Consider the following 23,601-nt stretch of genomic DNA (forward strand, 5'->3'; position numbering starts at 1 on the left):
TGCTGAAGACATGTCAACAAAGGACATGGATTACTGGAACCATGTCCTATGGTCTGATGAGACCAAGATTAATTTGTTTGGTTCAGATGGTCTCGAGCATGTGTGGCGGCAATCAGGTGAGGAGTACAAAGATAAGTGTGTCATGCCTACAGTCAAGCATGGTGGTGGGAATGCCATGGTCTGGGGCTGCATGAGTGCAGCAGGTGTTGGGGAGTTACATTTCATTGAGGGACACATGAACTCCAATATGTACTGTGAAATACTGAAGCAGAGCATGATCCCCTCCCTCCGGAAACTGGGTCGCAGGGCAGTGTTCCAGCATGATAATGACCCCAAACACACCTCTAAGACGACCACTGCTTTATTGAAGAGGCTGAGGGTAAAGGTGATGGACTGGCCAAGCATGTCTCCAGACCTAAACCCAATAGAACATCTTTGGGGCATCCTCAAGCGGAAGGTGGAGGAGCGCAAAGTCTCGAATATCCGCCAGCTCCGTGATGTCGTCATGGAGGAGTGGAAAAGCATTCCAGTGGCAACCTGAAGCTCTGGTAAACTCCATGCCCAGGAGAGTTAAGGTAGTTCTGGGAAATAATGGTGGCCACACAAAATATTGACACTTCAGGAACTTTTACTAAGGGGTGTACTCACTTTTGTTGCCGGTGGTTTAGACATTAATGGCTGTATATTGAGTTATTTTGAGGGAAGAATAAATTTACACTGTTATATAAGCTGCACACAGACTACTTTTCATTGTGTCAAAGTGTCATTTTGTCAGTGTTGTCCCATGAAAAGATATACTTAAATATCTGCAGAAATGTGAGGGGTGTACTCACTTTTGTGATACACTGTATATATATATATATATATATATATATATATATATATATATATATATATATATATATATATATATATATATATATATATACATACACATTACATACCGTATATATTTACACTGATCAGCCATGACATTAAAACCACCTCCTTGTTTCTACACTCACTGTCCATTTTATCAGCTCCACTTACCATACAGAAGCACTTTGTAGTTCTACAACTACTTACTGTAGTCCATCTTTTTCTCTGCATGCTTTGTTAGCTTCCTTTTCATGCTGTTCTGCAATGGTCAGGACCAATACAGAGTAGGTATTATTCAGGTGGTGGATCATTCTCAGCACTGCAGTGACACTGACATGGTGGTGGTGTGTTAGTGTGTGTTGTGCTGGTATTAGTGGATAAGACACAGCAATGCTGATGTTTTTTTTTTTTTTTTTTTTTTTTTTTTTTTTTTTTTTTTTTATATATATAAACACCTCACTGTCAGTGCTGGACTGAGAATAGTCCACCAACCAAAAATATATCCAGCCAACAGTGCCCCGTGGGCAGCGTCCTGTGACAGCTGATGAACTCAAACAGCAGCAATAGATTGATCGATCGTCTCTGACTTTACATCTACAAGGTGAACCAACTAGATAGGAGTGTCTAATATAGTGGACAGTGAGTGGACATGACATTTTAAAACTCCATCAGCATTGCTCATCCACTCAAACCAGCACAACACACACAAACACACCACCACCATGTCATTGTCACTGCAGTGCTGAGAATGACCCACCACCCAAATAATACCTGCTCTGTGGTGGTTTTGTGGGGGTCTTGACCATTGAAGAACAGCATGAAAGGTGCTTACAAAGCATGCAGAGAAACAGATGGACTACTTTCAGTAATTGTAGAACTACAAAGTGCTCCTATATGGTAAGTGGAGCTGATAAAATGGACAGTGAGTGTAGAAACAAGCAGGTGGTTTTAATGTTATGGGTGATCAGTGTATATATATGTGTGTGTGTGTGTGTGTGTCTCAGGGTCCATCAGTTTAGACTTGAGTTCAGGAGTCTGTTGGCTTGTGGAATGAAGCTGTTGCATAGTCTAGTAGTGTTTGTCCGTATGCTGCGGTATGGAGGAGATACCAGGGCATGTGCCATTATACATGGAGAGCTGAACAGGGCCATATAAGGACATCAACCCAGAAGCAGGGCTGATATCTGCTCTTTTTGTGTGAGGACGAACAGGGGGTGCATTGCCAGAGCTTTTCAAAATTGAACTGGTGTTCATGCTTCTGGCCAAACTAACATGGTGAATGTTATGCTGCCTGCAACATCATACAGAATGACCAGTTAGGCAGTAGGTTAGTGATGGTCTGCGAAGGCATGTCCTAGCAGGGTTGCACAAACCTCCATGTGATAGCCAACTGTACCCTGACTGCTGTTAAGTATCTGGATGAAGTCTTCAGAGCTATTACACTGGTGCCATGTCTGGGCTCCTTGTGATGCAGGACAATGCCTGGTCTTGTTTGGTCAGAGTGTGTAGGTAGTTCTTGGATGATAAAGGCATTAATGACTGTCCCTCATATTTCCCAGTCCTGAATCAAATCATGAATTTGTGGGGCATTATGTATTAGTGCTTCCAACACTGCTAAGTAGTGCCACAGTTGTTATATCATTTTGTTCTCAACTTCTTGCTAAATTATTAACAGTAAAGTTTTTTGTCTTGAATGTTCTATATGTTTAGCGAAATCTAATGTGGTTTCTGTGGTTTCTCCTATCTCTTTTGAGTAGTACATATGAATCATTTCAAAATGTTTTCTGCACTTGATCTGTACAATTCAAATAAAAAACATTTTTGTGGGTGGGGGTGAGGTCTAAAAATCAGACCACATTATTGTAAGTTTTTTATTTTTACCCATCACAAAAACCTTGTGTATGTATGTGTATGTATATACACACAATATGCGCCTCCAAGGCAATGATACTTTCACACATTTTCATCACCAATTCATTCCATACCATAACAGATTGTTTTTTTTTTTCGTATGTACCTTTTTACTGGTAATAAAACGATGGTCCTTTTCGTTTTTGGCTCCCATAGCTTGACATCTGTTTTTCCTGGAAAAAAAAAAAGTTGAACCATCAACTTACCTGGCAGCATTTTTCCTCTGTCTTTCAGTCAATTTAAGATCAGGCATAGAGAACCCTACAGCATTTCTGCATATAATTGATAGCTTTCTTTTTGCTTTAAAGTGGTTTATTCTGTATCTTAATGCAGCTTCAGACTGTTAAGTGGCATTGGTTTTGCAATCAATCCTAAACACGTGAATATATGTATCACAGTAGCATGATCTGTACGCTACCGCAGGTCCTTTATTCCCACAGCCATCAGAGCTTACAACAGTAATAATATATAATAATATCACTCATACTTAATCTTTCATGTTCATGGTGTAATAACAAGTGCAATATGTAATTTATTTACAATAAGTGCAATAACCTAATATATTTTGCATATTTCTAATGTATATATTATTTTTTAGATTTTTTTTAGAGTAAATAACTACACACTATGTGTGCAATATTTTTTACTTAGTTGTATTTCTTTCTGTTTTTCCTGTTTTCATACTGCTGTAACAAGTTAATTTCCCTAAGGGGATCAATAAAGTCTTATCTTATCTTATCATCTGTGGTCTTGAGGGACAAGCACGTTTAACAGTTATTTCCAGTCTTAACGTAAACGGACTGAGATCTCACCAGATTTTCTGAAAGTTTTCCACACCATTATGTATTGTAGATTTTGAACAAACCTCAATTATTTTTATGATTATTTCTTTTAGGAAATCTGATCAACTTTGGCCCAAAGTGGTGAGCCGTTATCTTTGCTTTCAAAGACTAATTCTCTTTTTATTCCCAGTCATGATATTCTCACCCGTTATCAATTTATATGCTTATTTTGGATATGTTTTACACATCCTGAAGTAAATTAATAACACTTAATATGAGAAATTTTTCCTTTCTTGCAATAAGTCTTGATGACCTACATAAAAAAGAAATCTTTTTTGGCATGCTTTTCCAAGCTTTTACTGCAGCCTCTTTAAGTTGTTGTTTGTTTGTGTTGATTGTATGCTCAATTGGGTTAAGGTCTAGTGTCTTGGACAGTCTAAAACCTTTCACTTTTCTGTTGTTGACTTGGCAGTGTGTTTTGGATCATTGTCTTGCTGCATTATTTTGCTATAGAATGGGATAAAATAGAATGCCTTTATTTGTTATATATACATATACAGGTGTACAGTTTAATGAAATTCTTTTTTTGTTTGGAAGCTGGGGTCAGAGCGCAGGGTCAGCCATTGTACGGCACCCCTGTAGCAGGCTTAAGCTCTACCTACTAGGCAACCACTGTCCCTCCCAATTATATATATACTGGTGCTGGTCATAAAATTAGAATATCAAGAAAAAGTTGATTTATTTCAGTAATTCCATTCAAAAAGTGAAACTTGTATATTATATTCATTCATTACACACAGACTGATATATTTCAAATGTTTATTTCTTTTAATGTTGATGATTATAACTGACAACTAATGAAAACCCAAATTCAGTATCTCAGAAAATTAGAATATTGTGACAAGGTACAATATTGAAGACACCTGGTGCCACACTCTAATCAGCTAATTAACTCAAAACACCTGCAAAGGCCTTTAAATGGTCTCTCAGTCTAGTTCTGTAGGCTACACAATCATGGGGAAGACTGCTGACTTGACAGTTGTTCAAAAGACAACCATTGACACCTTGCACAAGGAGGGCAAGACACAAAAGGTCATTGCTAAAGAGGCTGGCTGTTCACAGAGCTCTGTGTCCAAGCACATTAATAGAGAGGTGAAGGGAAGGAAAAGATGTGGTAGAGAAAAGTGTACAAGCAATAGGGATAACTGCACCCTGGAGAGGATTGTGAAACAAAACCCATTCAAAAATGTGGGGGAGATTCACAAAGACTGGACTGCAGCTGGAATCAGTGCTTCAAGAACCACCACGCACAGACGTATGCAAGACATGGGTTTCAGCTGTTGCATTCCTTGTGTCAAGCCACTCTTGAACAAGAGACAGCGTCAGAAGCGTCTCGCCTGGGCTAAAGACAAAAAGGACTGCTGAGTGGTCCAAAGTTATGTTCTCTGATGAAAGTACATTTTGCATTACCTTTGGAAATCAAGGTCCCAGAGTCTGGAGGAAGAGAGGAGAGGCACAGAATCCGCGTTGCTTGAGGTCCAGTGTAAAGTTTCCACAGTCAGTGATGGTTTGGAGTGCCATGTCATCTGCTGGTGTTGGTCCACTGTGTTTTCTGAGGTCCAAGGTCAACGCAGCGGTCTACCAGGAAGTTTTAGAGCACTTCATGCTTCCTGCTGCTGACCAACTTTATGGAGATGCAGATTTCATTTTCCAACAGGACTTTGCACCTGCACACAGTGCCAAAGCTACCAGTACCTGGTTTAAGGACCATGGTATCGCTGTTCTTAATTGGCCAGCAAACTCGCCTGACCTTAACCCCATAGAAAATCTATGGGGTATTGTGAAGAGGAGGATGCGATACGCCAGACCCAACAATTCAGAAGAGCTGAAGGCCACTATCAGAGCAACCTGGGCTCTCATAACACCTGAGCAGTGCCACAGACTGATGGACTCCATGCCACGCCGCATTGCTGCAGTAACCTAGGCAAAAGGAGCCCTACATACATACATACATACATACATACATACATACATACATACATACATACATACATACATACATACATACATACAGTGGGGCCAAAAAGTATTTAGTCAGCCACTGATTGTTCAAGTTCTCCTACTTAGAAAGATGAGAGAGGTCTGTAATTTCCATCATAGGTACACTTCAACTATGAGAGGCAAAATGAGAAAATAAAATCCAGGAAATCACATTGTAGGATTTTTAAAGAATTTATTTGTAAATTATGGTGGAAAATAAGTATTTGGTCACCCACAAACAAGCAAGATTTCTGGCTCTCACAGACCTGTAACTTCTTCTTTAAGAAGCTCTTCTGTCCTTCACTCGTTACCTGTATTAATGGCACCTGTTTGACCTCTTGATCTGTATAAAAGACACCTGTCCACAGCCTCAAACAGTCAGACTCCAAACTCAACCATAGCCAATACCAAAGAGCTGTCGAAGGACACCAGGAAGAAAATTGTAGACCTGCACTAGGCAGGTTGGTGTGAATAAATCAACTGTGGGAGCAATTGTAAGAAAATGGAAGACATACAAGACCATTGATGATCTCCCTTGATCTGGTGCCTCATGCAATATCTCATCCCGTGGGGTCAAAATGATCATGAGAACGGTGAGCAAAAATCCCAGATCTACACAGAGGGACCTGATGAATGACCTGCAGAGAGCTTGGACCAAAGTACAAAGGCTACCATCAGTAACACACTACGCTGAGAGGGACTCAAATCCTACAGTGTCCCCCTGCTTAAGCCAGTACATGTCCAGGCCCATCTGAAGTTTGCCAGAGAGCATATGGATGATCCAGAAGAGGATTGGGAAAATATCATGTGGTCAGATGAAACTTTTTGGTAAAAACTCAACTCGTCATGTTTGGAGGAAAAACAATGCTGAGTTTCATCCCAAGAACACCATACCTACTGTGAATCATGGGGGTGGAAACATCATGCTTTGGGGCTGTTTTTCTGCAAAGGGGACAGGACGACTGATCCGTGTTAAGGGAAGAATGAACGGGGCCATGCATCGTGAGATTTTAAGCCAAAACCTCCTTCCATCAGTGAGAGCATTGAAGATGGAACGTGGCTGGGTCTTCCAGCATGACGATGATCCCAAACACACTGCTCGGGCAACGAAGGAGTGAAAAGCATTTCAAGGTCCTGGAGTGGCCTAACCAGTCTCCAGACCTCAACCCCATAGAAAATTTGTGGAGTCCGTGTTGCCCAGCGACAGCCCCAAAACATCACTGCTCTAGAGGAGATCTGCATGGAGGAATGGGCCAACATACCAGCTACAGTGTGTGCAAACCTGGTGAAGACTTACAGGAAATGTTTGACCTCTGTCATTGCCAACAAAGGTTATGTTACAAAGTATTGAGTTGAACTTTTGTTATTGACCAAATACTTATTTTCCACCATAATTTACAAATAAATTCTTTAAAAATCCTACAATGTGATTTCCTGGATTTTTTTTTCTCATTTTGTCTCTCATAGTTGAAGTGTACCTATGATGAAAATTACAGACCTCTCTCATCTTTCTAAGTAGGAGAACTTGCACAATCAGTGGCTGACTAAATACTTTTTGACCCCACTGTATATACAGTGTATCACAAAAGTGAGTACACCCCTCACATTTCTGCAAATATTTAAGTATATCTTTTTTTATGGGACAAAATGAGACTTTGACACAATGAAAAGTAGTCTGTGCAGCTTATATAACAGTGTAAATTTATTCTTCCCTCAAAATAACTTAATATACAGCCATTAATGTCTAAACCACCGGCAACAAAAGTGAGTACACCCCTAAGAGACTACACCCCTAAATGTCCAAATTGAGCACTGCTTGTCATTTTCCCTCCAAAATGTCATGTGACTCGTTAGTGTTACTAGGTCTCAGGTGTGCATAGGGAGCAGGTGTGTTCAATTTAGTAGTACAGCTCTCACACTCTCTCATACTGGGCACTGAAAGGTCTTAAAAGACGAATTGTTGCGCTACATGAAGATGGCCAAGGCTACAAGAAGATTGCCAACACCCTGAAACTGAGCTGCAGCACAGTGGCCAAGATCATCCAGCGTTTTAAAAGAGCAGGGTCCACTCAGAACAGACCTCGCGTTGGTCGTCCAAAGAAGCTGAGTGCACGTGCTCAGCGTCACATCCAACTGCTGTCTTTGAAAGATAGGCGCGGGAGTGCTGTCAGCATTGCTGCAGAGATTGAAAAGGTGGGGGGTCAGCCTGTCAGTGCTCAGACCATGCGCCGCACACTACATCAAATTGGTCTGCATGGCTGTCACCCCAGAAGGAAGCCTCTTCTGAAGTCTCTACACAAGAAAGCCCGCAAACAGTTTGCTGAAGACATGTCAACAAAGGACATGGATTACTGGAACCATGTCCTATGGTCTGATGAGACCAAGATTAATTTGTTTGGTTCAGATGGTCTCAAGCATGTGTGGCGGCAATCAGGTGAGGAGTACAAAGATAAGTGCGTCATGCCTACAGTCAAGCATGGTGGTGGGAATGCCATGGTCTGGGGCTGCATGAGTGCAGCAGGTGTTGGGGAGTTACATTTCATTGAGGGACACATGAACTCCAATATGTACTGTGAAATACTGAAGCAGAGCATGATCCCCTCCCTCCGGAAACTGGGTCGCAGGGCAGTGTTCCAGCATGATAATGACCCCAAACACACCTCTAAGATGACCACTGCTTTATTGAAGAGGCTGAGGGTAAAGGTGATGGACTGGCCAAGCATGTCTCCAGACCTAAACCCAATAGAACATCTTTGGGGCATCCTCAAGCGGAAGGTGGAGGAGCGCAAAGTCTCGAATATCCGCCAGCTCCGTGATGTCGTCATGGAGGAGTGGAAAAGCATTCCAGTGGCAACCTGTGAAGCTCTGGTAAACTCCATGCCCAGGAGAGTTAAGGCAGTTCTGGGAAATAATGGTGGCCACACAAAATATTGACACTTCAGGAACTTTTACTTAGGGGTGTACTCACTTTTGTTGCCGGTGGTTTAGACATTAATGGCTGTATATTGAGTTATTTTGAGGGAAGAATAAATTTACACTGTTATTTAAGCTGCACACAGTCATTTTGTCAGTGTTGTCCCATAAAAAGATATACTTAAATATCTGCAGAAATGTGAGGGGTGTACTCACTTCTGTGATACACTGTATATATACTGTATATATATATATATACATACAGTGAGGAAAATAAGTATTTGATCCCCTGCTGATTTAGTAAGTTTACCCCCTTACAAAGACTTGAACAGTCCATAATTTTTATGGAAGGTTTATTTTAACAGAGAGAGACAGAATATCAACAATAAATCCAGAAAAAAAACATTAAATAAAAGTTATAAATTAATTTGTATTTAATTAAGGGAAATAAGTATTTGATCTCCTACCAACCAGCAAGAATTCTGACCCCCACAGACCGGTTATGTGCACAAAAGGCACACAAATTAGTCCTGTCCCTGTATTAAAGACTCCTGTCACAGAATCAGTTTCTTCCTTTCAAATCTCTCGACCACCATGGGCAAGACCAAAGAGCTATCAAAGGACGTCAGGGACAAGATTGTAGACCTTCAAAAGGCTGGAATGGGCTACAAGACCATCAGCAAGAAGCTTGGTGAGAAAGAGACCACTGTTGGCACGATAATTCGAAAATGGAAGAATTACAAGATCACAGTCAATCGCCCTCGCTCTGGAGCTTCATGCAAGATCTCGCCTCGTGAGGTAAGAATGATTCTGAGAAAGGTGAGGTCAGTCCAGAATTACATGGGAGGACCTTGTTAATGATCTCATGGGAGCTGGGAGCAGAGAAATGCTGGATATGACCCCAAGAACACCATCCCCACTGGGCATTTCTCTGCCTCCAAACACGGCGAGTGGAGTTGATGCCAAAGAGCTCAATTTTGGTCTCATCTGACCATATCACATTCTCCCAAGCTTTCTCAGAATCATTCAGGTGTTCATTGGCAAACTTCAGACGGACCTGTACATGAGCCTTCTTGAGCAGAGGGACTTTGCGGGCACTGCAGGATCTTAATCCATTACGGCGAAGTGTGTTACTAATGGTTTTCTTGGTGACTGTGCTCCCAGCTCCCTTGAGATCATTGACAAGCTCCTCCCGTGTAATTCTGGACTGACCTTACCTTTCTCAGAATCATTCTTACCCCACGAGGCGAGATCTTGCATGGAGCTCCAGAGCGAGGGCGATTGACTGTGATCATGTATTTCTTCCATTTTCGAATGATCGCACCAACAGTGGTCTCTTTCTCACCAAGCTTCTTGCTGATGGTCTTGTAACCCATTCCAGCCTTGTGCAGGTCTACAATCTTGTCCCTGACGTCCTTTGATAGTTCTTTGGTCTTGCCCATGGTGGTCGAGAGATTTGAAAGGAAGAAACTGATTCTGTGACAGGAGTCTTTTATACAGGGACAGGACTAATTTGTGTGCCTCATGGGCACATAACCGGTCTGTGGGGGTCAGAATTCTTGCTGGTTGGTAGGGGATCAAATACTTATTTCCCTTAATTAAATACAAATTAATTTAAACCCTTTATTTAAATTTTTTTTCTGGATCTTTTGTTGATATTCTGTCTCTCTCTGTTAAAATAAACCTTCCATAAAAATTATAGACTGTTCAAGTCTTTGTAAGGGGGTAAACTTACAAAATCAGCAGGGGATCAAATACTTATTTTCCCCACTGTATGTATATACAGTGTATCACAAAAGTGAGTACACCCCTCACATTTCTGCAAATATTTGATTATATCTTTTCATGGGACAACACTATAGACATGAAACTTGGATATAACTTAGAGTAGTCAGTGTACAGCTTGTATAGCAGTGTAGATTTACTGTCTTCTGAAAATAACTCAACACACAGCCATTAATGTCTAAATAGCTGGCAACATAAGTGAGTACACCCCACAGTGAACATGTCCAAATTGTGCCCAAATGTGTCGTTGTCCCTCCCTGGTGTCATGTGTCAAGGTCCCAGGTGTAAATGGGGAGCAGGGCTGTTAAATTTGGTGTTTTGGGTACAATTCTCTCATACTGGCCACTGGATATTCAACATGGCACCTCATGGCAAAGAACTCTCTGAGGATGTGAGAAATAGAATTGTTGCTCTCCACAAAGATGGCCTGGGCTATAAGAAGATTGCTAACACCCTGAAACTGAGCTACAGCATGGTGGCCAAGGTCATACAGCGGTTTTCCAGGACAGGTTCCACTCGGAACAGGCTTCACCAGGGTCGACCAAAGAAGTTGAGTCCACGTGTTCGGCGTCATATCCAGAGGTTGGCTTTAAAAAATAGACACATGAGTGCTGCCAGCATTGCTGCAGAGATTGAAGACGTGGGAGGTCAGCCTGTCAGTGCTCAGACCATACGCCGCACACTGCATCAACTCGGTCTGCATGGTCGTCATCCCAGAAGGAAGCTGACGCACAAGAAAGCCCGCAAACAGTTTGCTGAAGACAAGCAGTCCAAGAACATGGATTACTGGAATGCCCTGTGGTCTGACGAGACCAAGATAAACTTGTTTGGCTCAGATGGTGTCCAGCATGTGTGGCGGCGCCCTGGTGAGAAGTACCAAGACAACTGTATCTTGCCTACAGTCAAGCATGGTGGTGGTAGCATCATGGTCTTGGGCTGCATGAGTGTTGCTGGCACTGGGGAGCTTCAGTTCATTGAGGGAAACATGAATTCCAACATGTACTGTGACATTCTGAAACAGAGCATGATCCCCTCCCTTCGAAAACTGGGCCTCATGGCAGTTTTCCAACAGGATAACGACCCCAAACACAACCTCCAAGATGACAACTGCCTTGCTGAGGAAGCTGAAGGTAAAGGTGATGGACTAAACCCAATTGAGCACCTGTGGCGCATCCTCAAGTGGAAGGTGGAGGAGTTCAAGGTGTCTAACATCCACCAGCTCCGTGATGTCATCATGGAGGAGTGGAAGAGGATTCCAGTAGCAACCTGTGCAGCTCTGGTGAATTCCATGCCCAGGAGGGTTAAGGCAGTGCTGGATAATAATGGTGGTCAAACAAAATATTGACACTTTGGGCACAATTTGGACATGTTCACTGTGTGTTGAGTTATTTTCAGAAGACAGTAAATCTACACTGCTATACAAGTTGTACACTGACTACTCTAAGTTATATCCAAGTTTTATTTCTATAGTGTTGTCCCATGAAAAGATATAATAAAATATTTGCAGAAATGTGAGGGGTGTACTCACTTTTGTGATACACTGTATATCAAAAGTGAGTACACCCCTCACATTTCTGCAGATATTTAAGTATATCTTTTCATGGGACAACACTGACAAAATGACACTTTGACACAATGAAAAGTAGTCTGTGTGCAGCTTATATAACAGTGTAAATTTATTCTTCCCTCAAAATAACTCAATATACAGCCATTAATGTCTAAACCACTGGCAACAAAAGTGAGTACACCCCTTAGTGAAAGTTCCTGAAGTGTCAATATTTTGTGTGGCCACCATTATTTCCCAGAACTGCCTTAACTCTCCTGGGCATGGAGTTTACCAGAGCTTCACAGGTTGCCACTGGAATGCTTTTCCACTCCTCCATGACGACATCACGGAGCTGGTGGATATTCGAGACTTTGCGCTCCTCCACCTTCCGCTTGAGGATGCCCTAAAGATGTTCTATTGGGTTTAGGTCTGGAGACATGCTTGGCCAGTCCATCACCTTTACCCTCAGCCTCTTCAATAAAGCAGTGGTCGTCTTAGAGGTGTGTTTGAGGTCATTATCATGCTGGAACACTGCCCTGCGACCCAGTTTCCGGAGGGAGGGGATCATGCTCTGCTTCAGTATTTCACAGTACATATTGGAGTTCATGTGTCCCTCAATGAAATGTAACTCCCCAACACCTGCTGCACTCATGCAGCCCCAGACCATGGCATTTCCACCACCATGCTTGACTGTAGGCATGACACACTTATCTTTGTACTCCTCACCTGATTGCCGCCACACATGCTTGAGACCATCTGAACCAAACAAATTAATCTTGGTCTCATCAGACCATAGGACATGGTTCCAGTAATCCATGTCCTTTGTTGACATGTCTTCAGCAAACTGTTTGCGGGCTTTCTTGTGTAGAGACTTCAGAAGAGGCTTCCTTCTGGGGTGACAGCCATGCAGACCAATTTGATGTAGTGTGCGGCGTATGGTCTGAGCACTGACAGGCTGACCCCCCACCATTTCAATCTCTGCAGCAATGCTGACAGCACTCCTGCGCCTATCTTTCAAAGACAGCAGTTGGATGTGACGCTGAGCACGTGCACTCAGCTTCTTTGGACGACCAACGCGAGGTCTGTTCTGAGTGGACCCTGCTCTTTTAAAACGCTGGATGATCTTGGCCACTGTGCTGCAGCTCAGTTTCAGGGTGTTGGCAATCTTCTTGTAGCCTTGGCCATCTTCATGTAGCGCAACAATTCGTCTTTTAAGATCCTCAGAGAGTTCTTTGCCATGTTGGAACTTTCAGTGACCAGTATGAGAGAGTGTGAAGCTCTCACTACTAAATTGAACACACCTGCTCCCTATGCACACCTGAGACCTAGTAACACTTACAAATCACATGACATTTTGGAGGGAAAATGACAAGCAGTGCTCAATTTGGACATTTAGGGGTGTAGTCTCTTAGGGGTGTACTCACTTTTGTTGCCGGTGGTTTAGACATTAATGGCTGTATATTGAGTTATTTTGAGGGAAGAATAAATTTACACTGTTATATAAGCTGCACACAGACTACTTTTCATTGTGTCAAAGTGTCATTTTGTCAGTGTTGTCCCATGAAAAGATATACTTAAATATCTGCAGAAATGTGAGGGGTGTACTCACTTTTGTGATACACTGTATATAATCCCAATATAAAGTTCTTCCCAAATAATTTGTATGTGTTTCTCTGTACATTGTCAAACCTTGTTTCTGTAAACTTGTGAAATCTTTCTGCTGCTACCGAAATGAGTTATACCATCAAAATTATGAGCTTGTTTTAGAAAAAGCCATGCAAGCCCATACCATGTTTTACAGATGAGCTTGTGAGTTTTAAATCATTAACAGATCCTTTCTTCCTCCACGCTTTGGCCTTTCCATAACTTCGGTAAAGGTTCATCTTGGTTTTATCAGTCCATAAAGCTCTGTTTCAGAACTTTTGCACCTTAATCTCTGTACTTCTTTGTAAATTTCATTTTGGCCTTCTGATTCTTACTGCTAATGAGTGGTTTGCATTTTGTGGTGCAGCCTCAATATATTTTATCTGACTGATGTTTTGGGGTTTTCTTAAAAGGTCTCACACCAAGCATCATTAGATATTCCTATATATCAGATAAACCCCCGTTAGCAGGTGGGACAGACCATGAGGTCTGAATCAATTGTTACACCCATTTTTTTTTTTAAATGAGCTGGGTGTCAGAGAAAGCATCAAAGTTTAACACCAGGTTAGACAACTTATCTGAATCTGAATTAGAAGGAAGAACAAAGTAACAACATTTGGTTACACAATCCTATCAGTTTTAATAATAATAAATCTACTGTATTTTCTAGCCTATCTTTTAAAACATAATACAGTATCAAATGCTGCACCAAGAGCTAATAAAAATCGACCCCTTGGATTCTTTACATCTTGTGTGATTAAATTCTGGCAAGCATAGATAAGTGTAAGAAAAGAAGACTTCATCGAGTTGTTTTTCTGTCAGAAAAGAACAAGTTGTTTAACCATATTCTTGTCTGATTTTAGACATTGTGCTGCTTCCACATGACTGTCTGACTGAATGTGTGAATGCTTGGTTACTACAGGGCATGGATGACTTGCTGTTGTTGACAGAACAAAAAAATTTGCACTTCTAAAGTACAACCCCAAATCAGAAAAAGTTGAGACAGCATGGAAAATGCAAATAATAAAACAACAGAGTATCTTACATTTACTTTGACTTTTATTTCATTGCAGACAGTCTGAACCTGATATATTTCATGTTTTGTCTGCTTAACTTCATTTCATATATTAATATACATCCATTCCTGCATTTCAGGTCTGCAACACATTCCAAAAAAAGTTGGGACAGTAAAGCATTTACCACTTTGTAATGTTGCCATTCCTTTTCACCACACTTAAAAGACGTTTTGGCACCGAGGATACCAAGTGATTTAGTTTTTCAGCTTTTATTTTGTCCCATTCTTCCTGCAAACATGTCTTAAGATGTGCAACAGGTCATCGTTGTCGCATTTTTTCATTTCAAAATTCTCCACACATTCTCTATTGGGGACAGGTCAGTACTGCAGGCAGGTCAGTTCAGTACCCGTACCCTCTTCTCACACAGCCATGCCTTTGTGTGCAGCATGTGGTTTTGCATTGTCCTGTTGAAAAATGCATGGACGTCCCTGGAAAACATGACATCTTGAAGGCAGCATATTTCTGCATTAATGCTGCCATTACAGAAGTGTTAATGACCTTTGCCAAGGCCACTGACACAGCCCCATACCATGACAGAGCCTGGCTTTTGGACTTGTTGCTGAGAACAGTCTGGATGGTTCTTTTCGTCTTTCGCAGAGCACACAGCGTCCATTTCTTCCAAAAAGACCTGGAATGCTGATTCATCTGACCATAATACACGTTTCCACTGTGTGATGGTCCATCCTAAATGCCTTCGTGCCCTTCTGGACATGGTGAACATAAGGCTTCTTTTTTGCACAGTAAGGTTTTAAGTGGCATGTGTGCATGTAACTTTGTATTGTAGTGCTTGACAAAGGTTTGCCAAAGTAATCCCTTGCCCATGTGTTATATCAGCTATTGTTGAGTGGCGGCTCTTGATGCAGTGCCATCTGAGGGATCGAAGATCACGGGCGTTCAGCTTAAGCTTGCACCCTTGGCCTTTACGTACTGAAATTCCTCTCGATTCCTTAAATCTTTTAATTATATTATGCACTGTAGAGGGAGAAATATGCAAATCCCTTCCAATCTTTCTTTGAGGTTCATTGTTTGTAAACATTTCAATAATTTTCTTATGCATTTGTTGACAAACTGGAGATCCTCTGGCCATCTTTGCTCATCAAAGACTTTTCCTGGATCCTGCTTTTGTCCCAAACCAATCACCTGTTGACATAACCTGTTTGGAATCACATCATTATTTAGTTTTTTCACCTCATTACTAGCCTTAAATTGCCCAAGTCCCGACTTTTTTTGGAATGAGTTGCAGGCCTGAAATGCAGGAATGGAGGTATATTAACAAATGAAATGTTTTTTTCAGCAGAAAAAAAACATGAAATATAGCCTGCAAAAGTTGAATCAGTTATCTGGACACAGAGTTTGGTGTGGAGATATGTACCGTCACTCATCCTTCAGTCTAAGCTGGTGGTGAATACCCTATATGAAGTTGATTTGCATGAAGACCGAGCTCAGACTGACTAAGTTACTTGGATGAGTGACAAAACGTATCTCCACACCAAACTCTGTGTCTAGATAAACTTATTCAACTTTATGGATTTGTGTACCTGGATTATTGAGCATGCATCAAGACATATCCATAAACCACTGGCTGAATCCTTAAACTGGTTATTCTGATCTAAAAACTATTGGAAAGTGACTTCAAATTATTGAAAGAACCATCATTTTCCAGATCATATCTTGAGCTAATTCTTCTGCAATACCCCCATATATTTTCCTCTGTTGTATGTTTTTTTTTTCCACTTGCACCACCACATTTTTTGTACTTTGTTTACTAATTTCAATATCTTTTCTGTTTGTTTACATTGCTGTGTTAAAGGGTCATACTCAAGCAATACGTTGTCTAGCATTTAGTCCTGATGGAAAGTGGCTTGCTTCAGCCAGTGATGACAGCACAGTTAAGGCAAGCAAACTGTATTTAATGTATAATTGTTTGTATTTACCATGTAGGCTGTGTTTTTTTTTTTTCCTTCTTTTTTTTTTTTTTTTTTAAATAAAACCTTTTTCTTGCTTTCTACTTTAGCTATGGGATCTAACAGCTGGGAAGATGATTACAGAATTTACAGCACATACATCAGCAGTTAATGTTGTCCAGTTCCATCCTAATGAGTACCTTTTGGCTTCTGGGAGTATTGACAGGTATTAACTATTATTATTTATTTACATTTTAAACTTGCAGCAATGTACAAAAACAAATCTGAAACACTTGGTGATATATAAACTGTCATTTACTGATTTATTGACTCTCTCTGGGTTGTCATGGTGATGGTGGACGCTGGCGCATTTGGCTGCCGCTACAGTTACCGTATTTTATTGTATTTTTATCGTTTTTTTCTTTCATTTTCATCTTTTTACACACTCATGTGGCTCTATTTCTTTTTATGTTACTTTTGATACTTTTATTTGTTCTTTTGATACTTTTTGTTCTTTCTACTGTGCATCGCGTCTGTGGCTGGTGGCGAACGGTGGATGAGTTTTCCTGGAATCGGCACAATGTTGAACTATTCCGTTGACCAGCTGATGAAGTTCAACAATTGCACTACTCCATCGTGTATTCTAGTCATCAAACAGCTTGGACTCCTTCGCCGGCCTCGTTATATTCACAGGGGCTCCCGGAGAAAGATTGTTTCGTCATCAGAGCACTGCTGCCTTGCACACTAGTAGCGGTGTGGTCTCCATGACAACGCTGTCCATGGAGTGGGATGGGAAACGCGGAGTGGATTTTCATCTGCTTCGACCGATACCGAGATTCACTGCATCATCTAATCTCAAAATTGAACTGTTTAATGTACAATCATTAACAAACAAATCTCATTTCATACACGACCATATCCTGGACAAATATCTGGATTTAATGTGTCTCACAGAAACCTGGCATCAACCAGAGGTTTTTTCTGTTTTAAATGAGACGTGTCCTCCTGGCTATTGTTATCTTCAGAAAGCCCGGAGCACTGGTCGTGGTGGTGGCCTGGCTGTTATCTACCGGAGTGATTTGGATCTGTTTACTTTGCCTATACCCGAGCTGTCTTCTTTTGAATGTTTGGCATTCAGATGTAAACCCCCTTTCCCTGTGACAATTTTGCTCATTTATCGACCTCCTAAATATAACCATTCTTTCTTCTCTGAGATGTACAACCTTCTCTCATCATTCTGTACTTCTTCTGCCAACATTATAATACTAGGGGACTTTAACATTCATGTTGACACACCCTCCTGTTGCTCAGCAGTTGAATTTCTGCAAACAATTGACTGTTTTAATCTCAAGCAGCTTGTTAATGTCCCCACGCATACTAGGGGGCACACTCTTGATTTAGTTATTACTGGTTCCACCACTGTCAACAAACTATCTGTTTTTGATCTGGGTGTGTCCGATCATAAGGTGGTGTCTATGGATCTGCCATTTCTTGCACCTCTCCCTAGGCCCAAACGCCAAATTTGTTTTAGGAATTTGAAAAATATTAACCAAGAAACCATGACAGCTGATCTACGGCATCTTCTTCATTCAAATCCTCCTGGAAACTTTACATCAGTCAGTGATGCAGTGGATTTCTATAATAGAACACTAAGCAACATTTTGGATCTCCATGCCCCTGTTAAAACCAAGACAGTCACCTTCTCCTGCTCAGCCCCCTGGTTCACTAATGAACTACGGAAAATGAAGACAGCTGGGCGTGCCCTCGAGCGTTGCTGCAAAGCCTCCAGTCTCACCGTCCACAAGTTGGCCTATCGGGAACATCAGAAGGCATACTCAAGGTCCCTTAGAGAGGCTCGCTCACAATTTTATTCAAGCATCATTAACAACAGTCCAGGGAATTCTAAACAGTTATTCTCCACTATCAATCATCTCCTCAACCCACAGGTCCCCGCAATCACTACAGCTACAGAAGAGCGCTGTAATAACTTTGACTTATTTCAAAACAAAAATTGACTCAATCCGCTCTGATCTCTCTAGCACCAACTCTCTACAAGTGCAGACTCTTTTTTTATACACAGGCAGAGGTTTCCCAGCCCCTTAACTGTTTCCCAGAAGTCTCACAACAACAGATTGAAGACATTATCAGGAAGATGAAATCCTCCACCTGTGCCCTGGACCCCTTTCCTACTGCTCTAGTAAAAGTGCACACCGTTACTATAAGTACTCTGATTACAACTGTAGTAAATTACTCCCTCCAAGCTGGCTATGTTCCACCTTCTCTAAAAACTGCCATAATTAGACCACTTCTAAAAAAACCAGCACTTGATCCTGAAGTTTTGGCAAATTATAGGCCTATCTCCAATCTTCCTTTTCTCTCTAAGGTATTGGAAAAAGTAGTTGACACTTATCTCCAGGATCACCTTAAACACAACAACCTTTTTGAAAAATTTCAGTCTGGTTTCCGCTCTGCTCATAGCACAGAAACGGCCTTGGTTAAAGTTACCAATGACCTTCTGATGATGGCTGACGCTGGCTCACCTTGTCCTCCTTGATTTATCGGCAGCATTTGACACCATTGACCATGGTATGCTCTTACGCCGGTTATACCACACCATTGGACTCGCTGATGCTGCTCTGGCTTGGTTTCAGTCCTATCTTACCGACAGAACAGAGTACATCTCTATTGGAAATGCAAGGTCCCAGTCATATGCTGTGACATGCGGAGTCCCCCAGGGGTCAGTCCTGGGCCCCGTCCTTTTCACCCTATACATGCTTCCCCTTGGCCAAATTATAAAGTGCTATGGAGTTTCATTTCACTGCTTCGCTGATGATATACAACTTTACATGAAAATTGACACAAATTCCCTCCATTCTGCTGCTCCCACATCATCATCTTCATCAGCATCTCTTTCAATACTCTCTGCCTGCCTGAAGGAGATAAGTTTGTGGATGAAACACAACTTTCTTCAGCTAAATAGTGCAAAAACTGAAGTGATGTTGGTTGGCACCTCACTCCAGACCCAGTCATCCCCTATAACCAGTATTACACTGGCTGGTCATACTATTTCTCCCTCTTCAACTGTTATCAATCTTGGCATAAAACTTGACCCTCAACTCACTTTTGAAGCCAATATTAAACATCTATGCAAGACCTCCTTTCATCATCTCAGAAACATTGCCAAACTTCGTCCTACCATCACCGTCTCAGATGCTGAAAAGCTGGTTCACGCTTTTGTTTCCTCCAGGCTGGATTACTGCAATGCACTTCTCATCGGGATTTCTACCAAGAGTCTCCAGAGATTACAATATATCCAGAATAGTGCTGCACGGATCCTGCTGAGAGTACGGAAACACGAGCACATTACACCTATCCTTCATTCACTCCACTGGCTCCCTGTCTCTGCAAGGATAGAATATAAAATTTCTCTCCTTACATATCAGTGCATCTATGGAAATGCACCGCCCTACATGAAAGAACTTCTTACCCCTAAAATGTCATCGCGATCGCTCCGTTCTGCAAAATCAAATCTTCTCCACATTCCCAGAACTAAACTAAGTACCATGGGTGATCGGGCTTTCTGTTCTGCTGCTCCTCGTCTATGGAATGCCCTTCCCAACCATCTGAGGGCACCACAGACGATTGAGAGTTTTAAAAAGGGTCTAAAAACGTTTCTTTTTAACAGATGTTATGACTGTTAGATAACCGCTGATTTTATGATGTATGTCTCATAATGCTATGTTTATATTTGTTTTTATATTTCTTTTTTTTTTCTGTAGCACTTTGAGATTTGTTTTCAAATGTAAAGTGCGTTACAAATAAAATGTATTATTATTATTATTTACATGTATTGTAAACCATCATGTACATGCAACATAAGGGATGTAAACTTTTCTTTTTTATTAACTTGATTTTTTTGTAAATATATGCTAATATCTAATGTAATGTTTGCAGCGCAGAAAAATGTACAGAGGCAGTGTAAGACTGGAAAGTAAACAAGTAAAGGGGGTAATGCTATCATGTATAAAAGAATTATGCATGGCATTTACAAGCGAGAATGGGTTAAGTGTGTAAAAAGTCCAACAGTTTAACAACTACATTTTCTTTAAGTGCAATTCACAAAATTGGAGTATAATCCGAAAACATATGTGCGTGTAATGTTAGTAACATTTTGTGCTGAATCTACAAATGCAAGTACATTTTTATTTAGTGCACTGTAAAAATGTGTTGATTTTACTTTGCAACCAATTGCACACCCTCCAAAACAATCCTTACTTCTGAAGGACTGCCATCTGCAGTGTGTGGTGTTTCAGGTCATTAGGATTGAGTTCAATGTCCTAAAATAAACAAAAAGAAAAAACTTATTATATGATATTGCTTGCAAATTCTTTTCCCCACTGGTCTTCTCATTACATGCTAATGACTGCACCTCCAAAGACTTAACACATGTACCACACTAACCTGGTAATTTGTAATGAAGTTCTCAGCATTCTCAGAGAGGTATACCATCAAGTCAGGAATCACTACCTCTCTACGATTGCCCACACCAGCATCCTGAATGGCAAAGAAACACACAAAATTGTTAATGAATTAACATATTGTAGGGGTGTGTTAATGCCAGTACCATGGCTAATTTGCACATCTGGGAAGGCTTCATTAATGGTGAGGGGTACTGTTAAGCTGGTCAAATGTGTTATTGGGCAATCATAAGAAAAGAAATTCTACTTTCACATTTACAGCAATTGGTGTCCTCAGTTTTTGTATGATAACAAAATGTATGTGTTTCAGCCATCCAAATTAAAATGTGTGTAATCAGTTAAAACGCTACAAATCGTGTCTGAGTTGTTTTTAATTGAATACAGGTTAGTATTTGCAAACCATTACTGTCTGTGTTTATTTAAGTTTGTTATCTTTTTTCAACACTTTTGGAAGTAAATTTGTACTTTGAAATCCTGCACTACTTCCGGTTTGCTGAAAGTGAATGTCTCTGGTTTATCTTGTGTGTTTGTGTTTGTGTGTGTGTGTGCGTGTGTTTAAACTAAATTGAATATAAGATTAAGACTACCTGAGTAAACACAAAATGCAGCTTTTATATGGTCATTACATTTATTGAAGATAAAGATTTAAAACCTATATCACCCATAAGTAAAAGTAATTTGAATCAAATGAATTTGGTAAGCTGCTTGATTTAGTGGTTAATGGTCAAATTATTTTTCTTACAAGTGGTTAAAATAAAGAACTGGGACAAGGTCCATAAAGGCATGGTTGGGTGAGTTTGGTGTTGAAGAACTTGACTGACCTGCACACAGCCCTGTCCTCTACTAGGGCTGGGCGGTATATCACAAAATATTGATACATCCGATAGTATTTTTTACACAATATTGAAAATGACCATATTTGTTAAATCGAGTATGCCTCGGATGCCCAGGTTACCATGTGAGTACGGTTAAAACCTCACAAAAGAACTATGCAACTTGCTCTCTCTATGCCCGCTCACACATGCGCACACGCGTATGCCGCTGTAGCAATTTTTACTATGTTTATCGCGCACAGTAAGGTCTATCTTACTTGTTCATGGTCTCACAGCCTTTTTCTTTGCTAACACATGGCTCAACATTTTCACCGTGTTGCCACTATTTTTTCCTGAAGAACCGGGCGCAATGTTAAATCAGTCAACAATGGAAAAAAACGTAAATCTAATTAAAAAGGACCGTACATGGGTCGGTTGTGTGTGTTTGGTTTCTGCAGGGATGATGCGCAACATAGTAAAGTTTTGTGCAAATTATGCGTAATTTATGGTAAAACATTGTAATTAAAAGTAGCAGCATGACACATTTATTTTATCATCTCAAACATCATCCACTGCAGTTTGCTGAGCTAGTTAAATAACGCGTGGAGAAACAAACGGCTCAGTTAAAAAGCTCTCCCTGCTCCTTTTTATATTAATCTTATATTGCTTACTGTTTTATTATCTTTAATTTTTTTGTACAAAAACTACTTTTTATTTAAGTAGGGCCTACAGAATTGTCTTAATGTTAGAAGCAATGGACCTTACTCAAGTTACAAACTGTATGCTGGGTGTGCAATTGTCTTATGACTTTATACACTGCCTGGCCAAAAAAAAGGTCACACACTCTAATATTTTGTTGGACTGCCTTTAGCGGATTACGGCACGCATTCGCTGTGGCATCGTTTCCACAAGCTTTTGCAATGTCACAACATTTATTTCTGTCCAGAGTTGCATAGATTTTTCCCCAAGATCTTGTATTGATGATGGGAGATTTGGACCACTGCACAAAGTCTTCTCCAGCACATCCCAAAGATTCTCAATGGGGTTCAGGTCTGGACTCTGTGGTGGCCAATCCATGTGTGAAAATTATGTTTCATGCTCCCTGAACCACTCTTTCAATTTGAGCGTGATGAATCCTGGCATTGTCATCTTGGAATTTGCCTGTGCCATCAGGGAAGAAAAAATCCATTGATGGAATAACCGGGTCGTTCGGTATATTCAGGTAGTCAGCTGACCTCATTCTTTGGGCACATAACGTTGCTGAACCTAGAACTGACCAACTGCAGCAACCCCAGATCATAGCACTGCCCCCAGGCTTGTACGGTAGGCACTAGGCATGATGGGTGCATCACTTCAGCCACCTCTCTTCTTACCCTGATGCGCCCATCACTCTGAAACAGGGTAAATCTGGACTCATCAGACCACATGACCTTCTTCCATTGCTCCAGAGTCCAATCTTTATGCTCCCTAGCAAGTTGAAGCCGTTTTTGCAGGTTAGCCTCACTAACAAGTGGTTTTCTTAAGGCTACACAGCTGTTTAGTCTCAATCCCTTGAGTTCCCTTTGCATTGTGCGTGTGGAAATGCTCTCACTTTCACTATTAAACATATCCCTGAGTTCTACTGTAGTTTTTCTACAATTTGATTTCACCAAACGTTTAAGTGATCGCCGATCATGATCATTCAAGATTTTTTTCTGACCACATTCCTTCCTCAAAGATGATGTTTCCCCACTGTCCTTCCACTTTTTAATAATGCGTTGGACAGTTCTTAACCCGATTTTAGTAGTTTCAGCAATCTCCTCAGATGTTTTCTCTGCTTGATGCATGCCAATAATTTGACCCTTCTGAAACA

General features: G+C 40.9%; 1 protein-coding gene across 2 annotated transcripts in view; it reads left to right on the forward strand.

Moving 5' to 3' along the window:
* The window catches only part of katnb1 (katanin p80 (WD repeat containing) subunit B 1), a 111,516-nt gene that overhangs the window by 30,635 nt on the left and 57,280 nt on the right, over positions 1-23,601 (forward strand). For both annotated transcript variants that reach the window (XM_063013093.1, XM_063013094.1), the window contains exons 7-8: positions 16,366-16,449; positions 16,570-16,685. In XM_063013093.1, the coding sequence (XP_062869163.1) occupies positions 16,366-16,449; positions 16,570-16,685 (200 nt within the window). The remainder of the gene's footprint in view (positions 1-16,365; positions 16,450-16,569; positions 16,686-23,601) is intronic.

The sequence above is a fragment of the Trichomycterus rosablanca genome, chromosome 17, assembly GCF_030014385.1.
Source record: "Trichomycterus rosablanca isolate fTriRos1 chromosome 17, fTriRos1.hap1, whole genome shotgun sequence".
Lineage (NCBI taxonomy): Eukaryota > Metazoa > Chordata > Actinopteri > Siluriformes > Trichomycteridae > Trichomycterus > Trichomycterus rosablanca.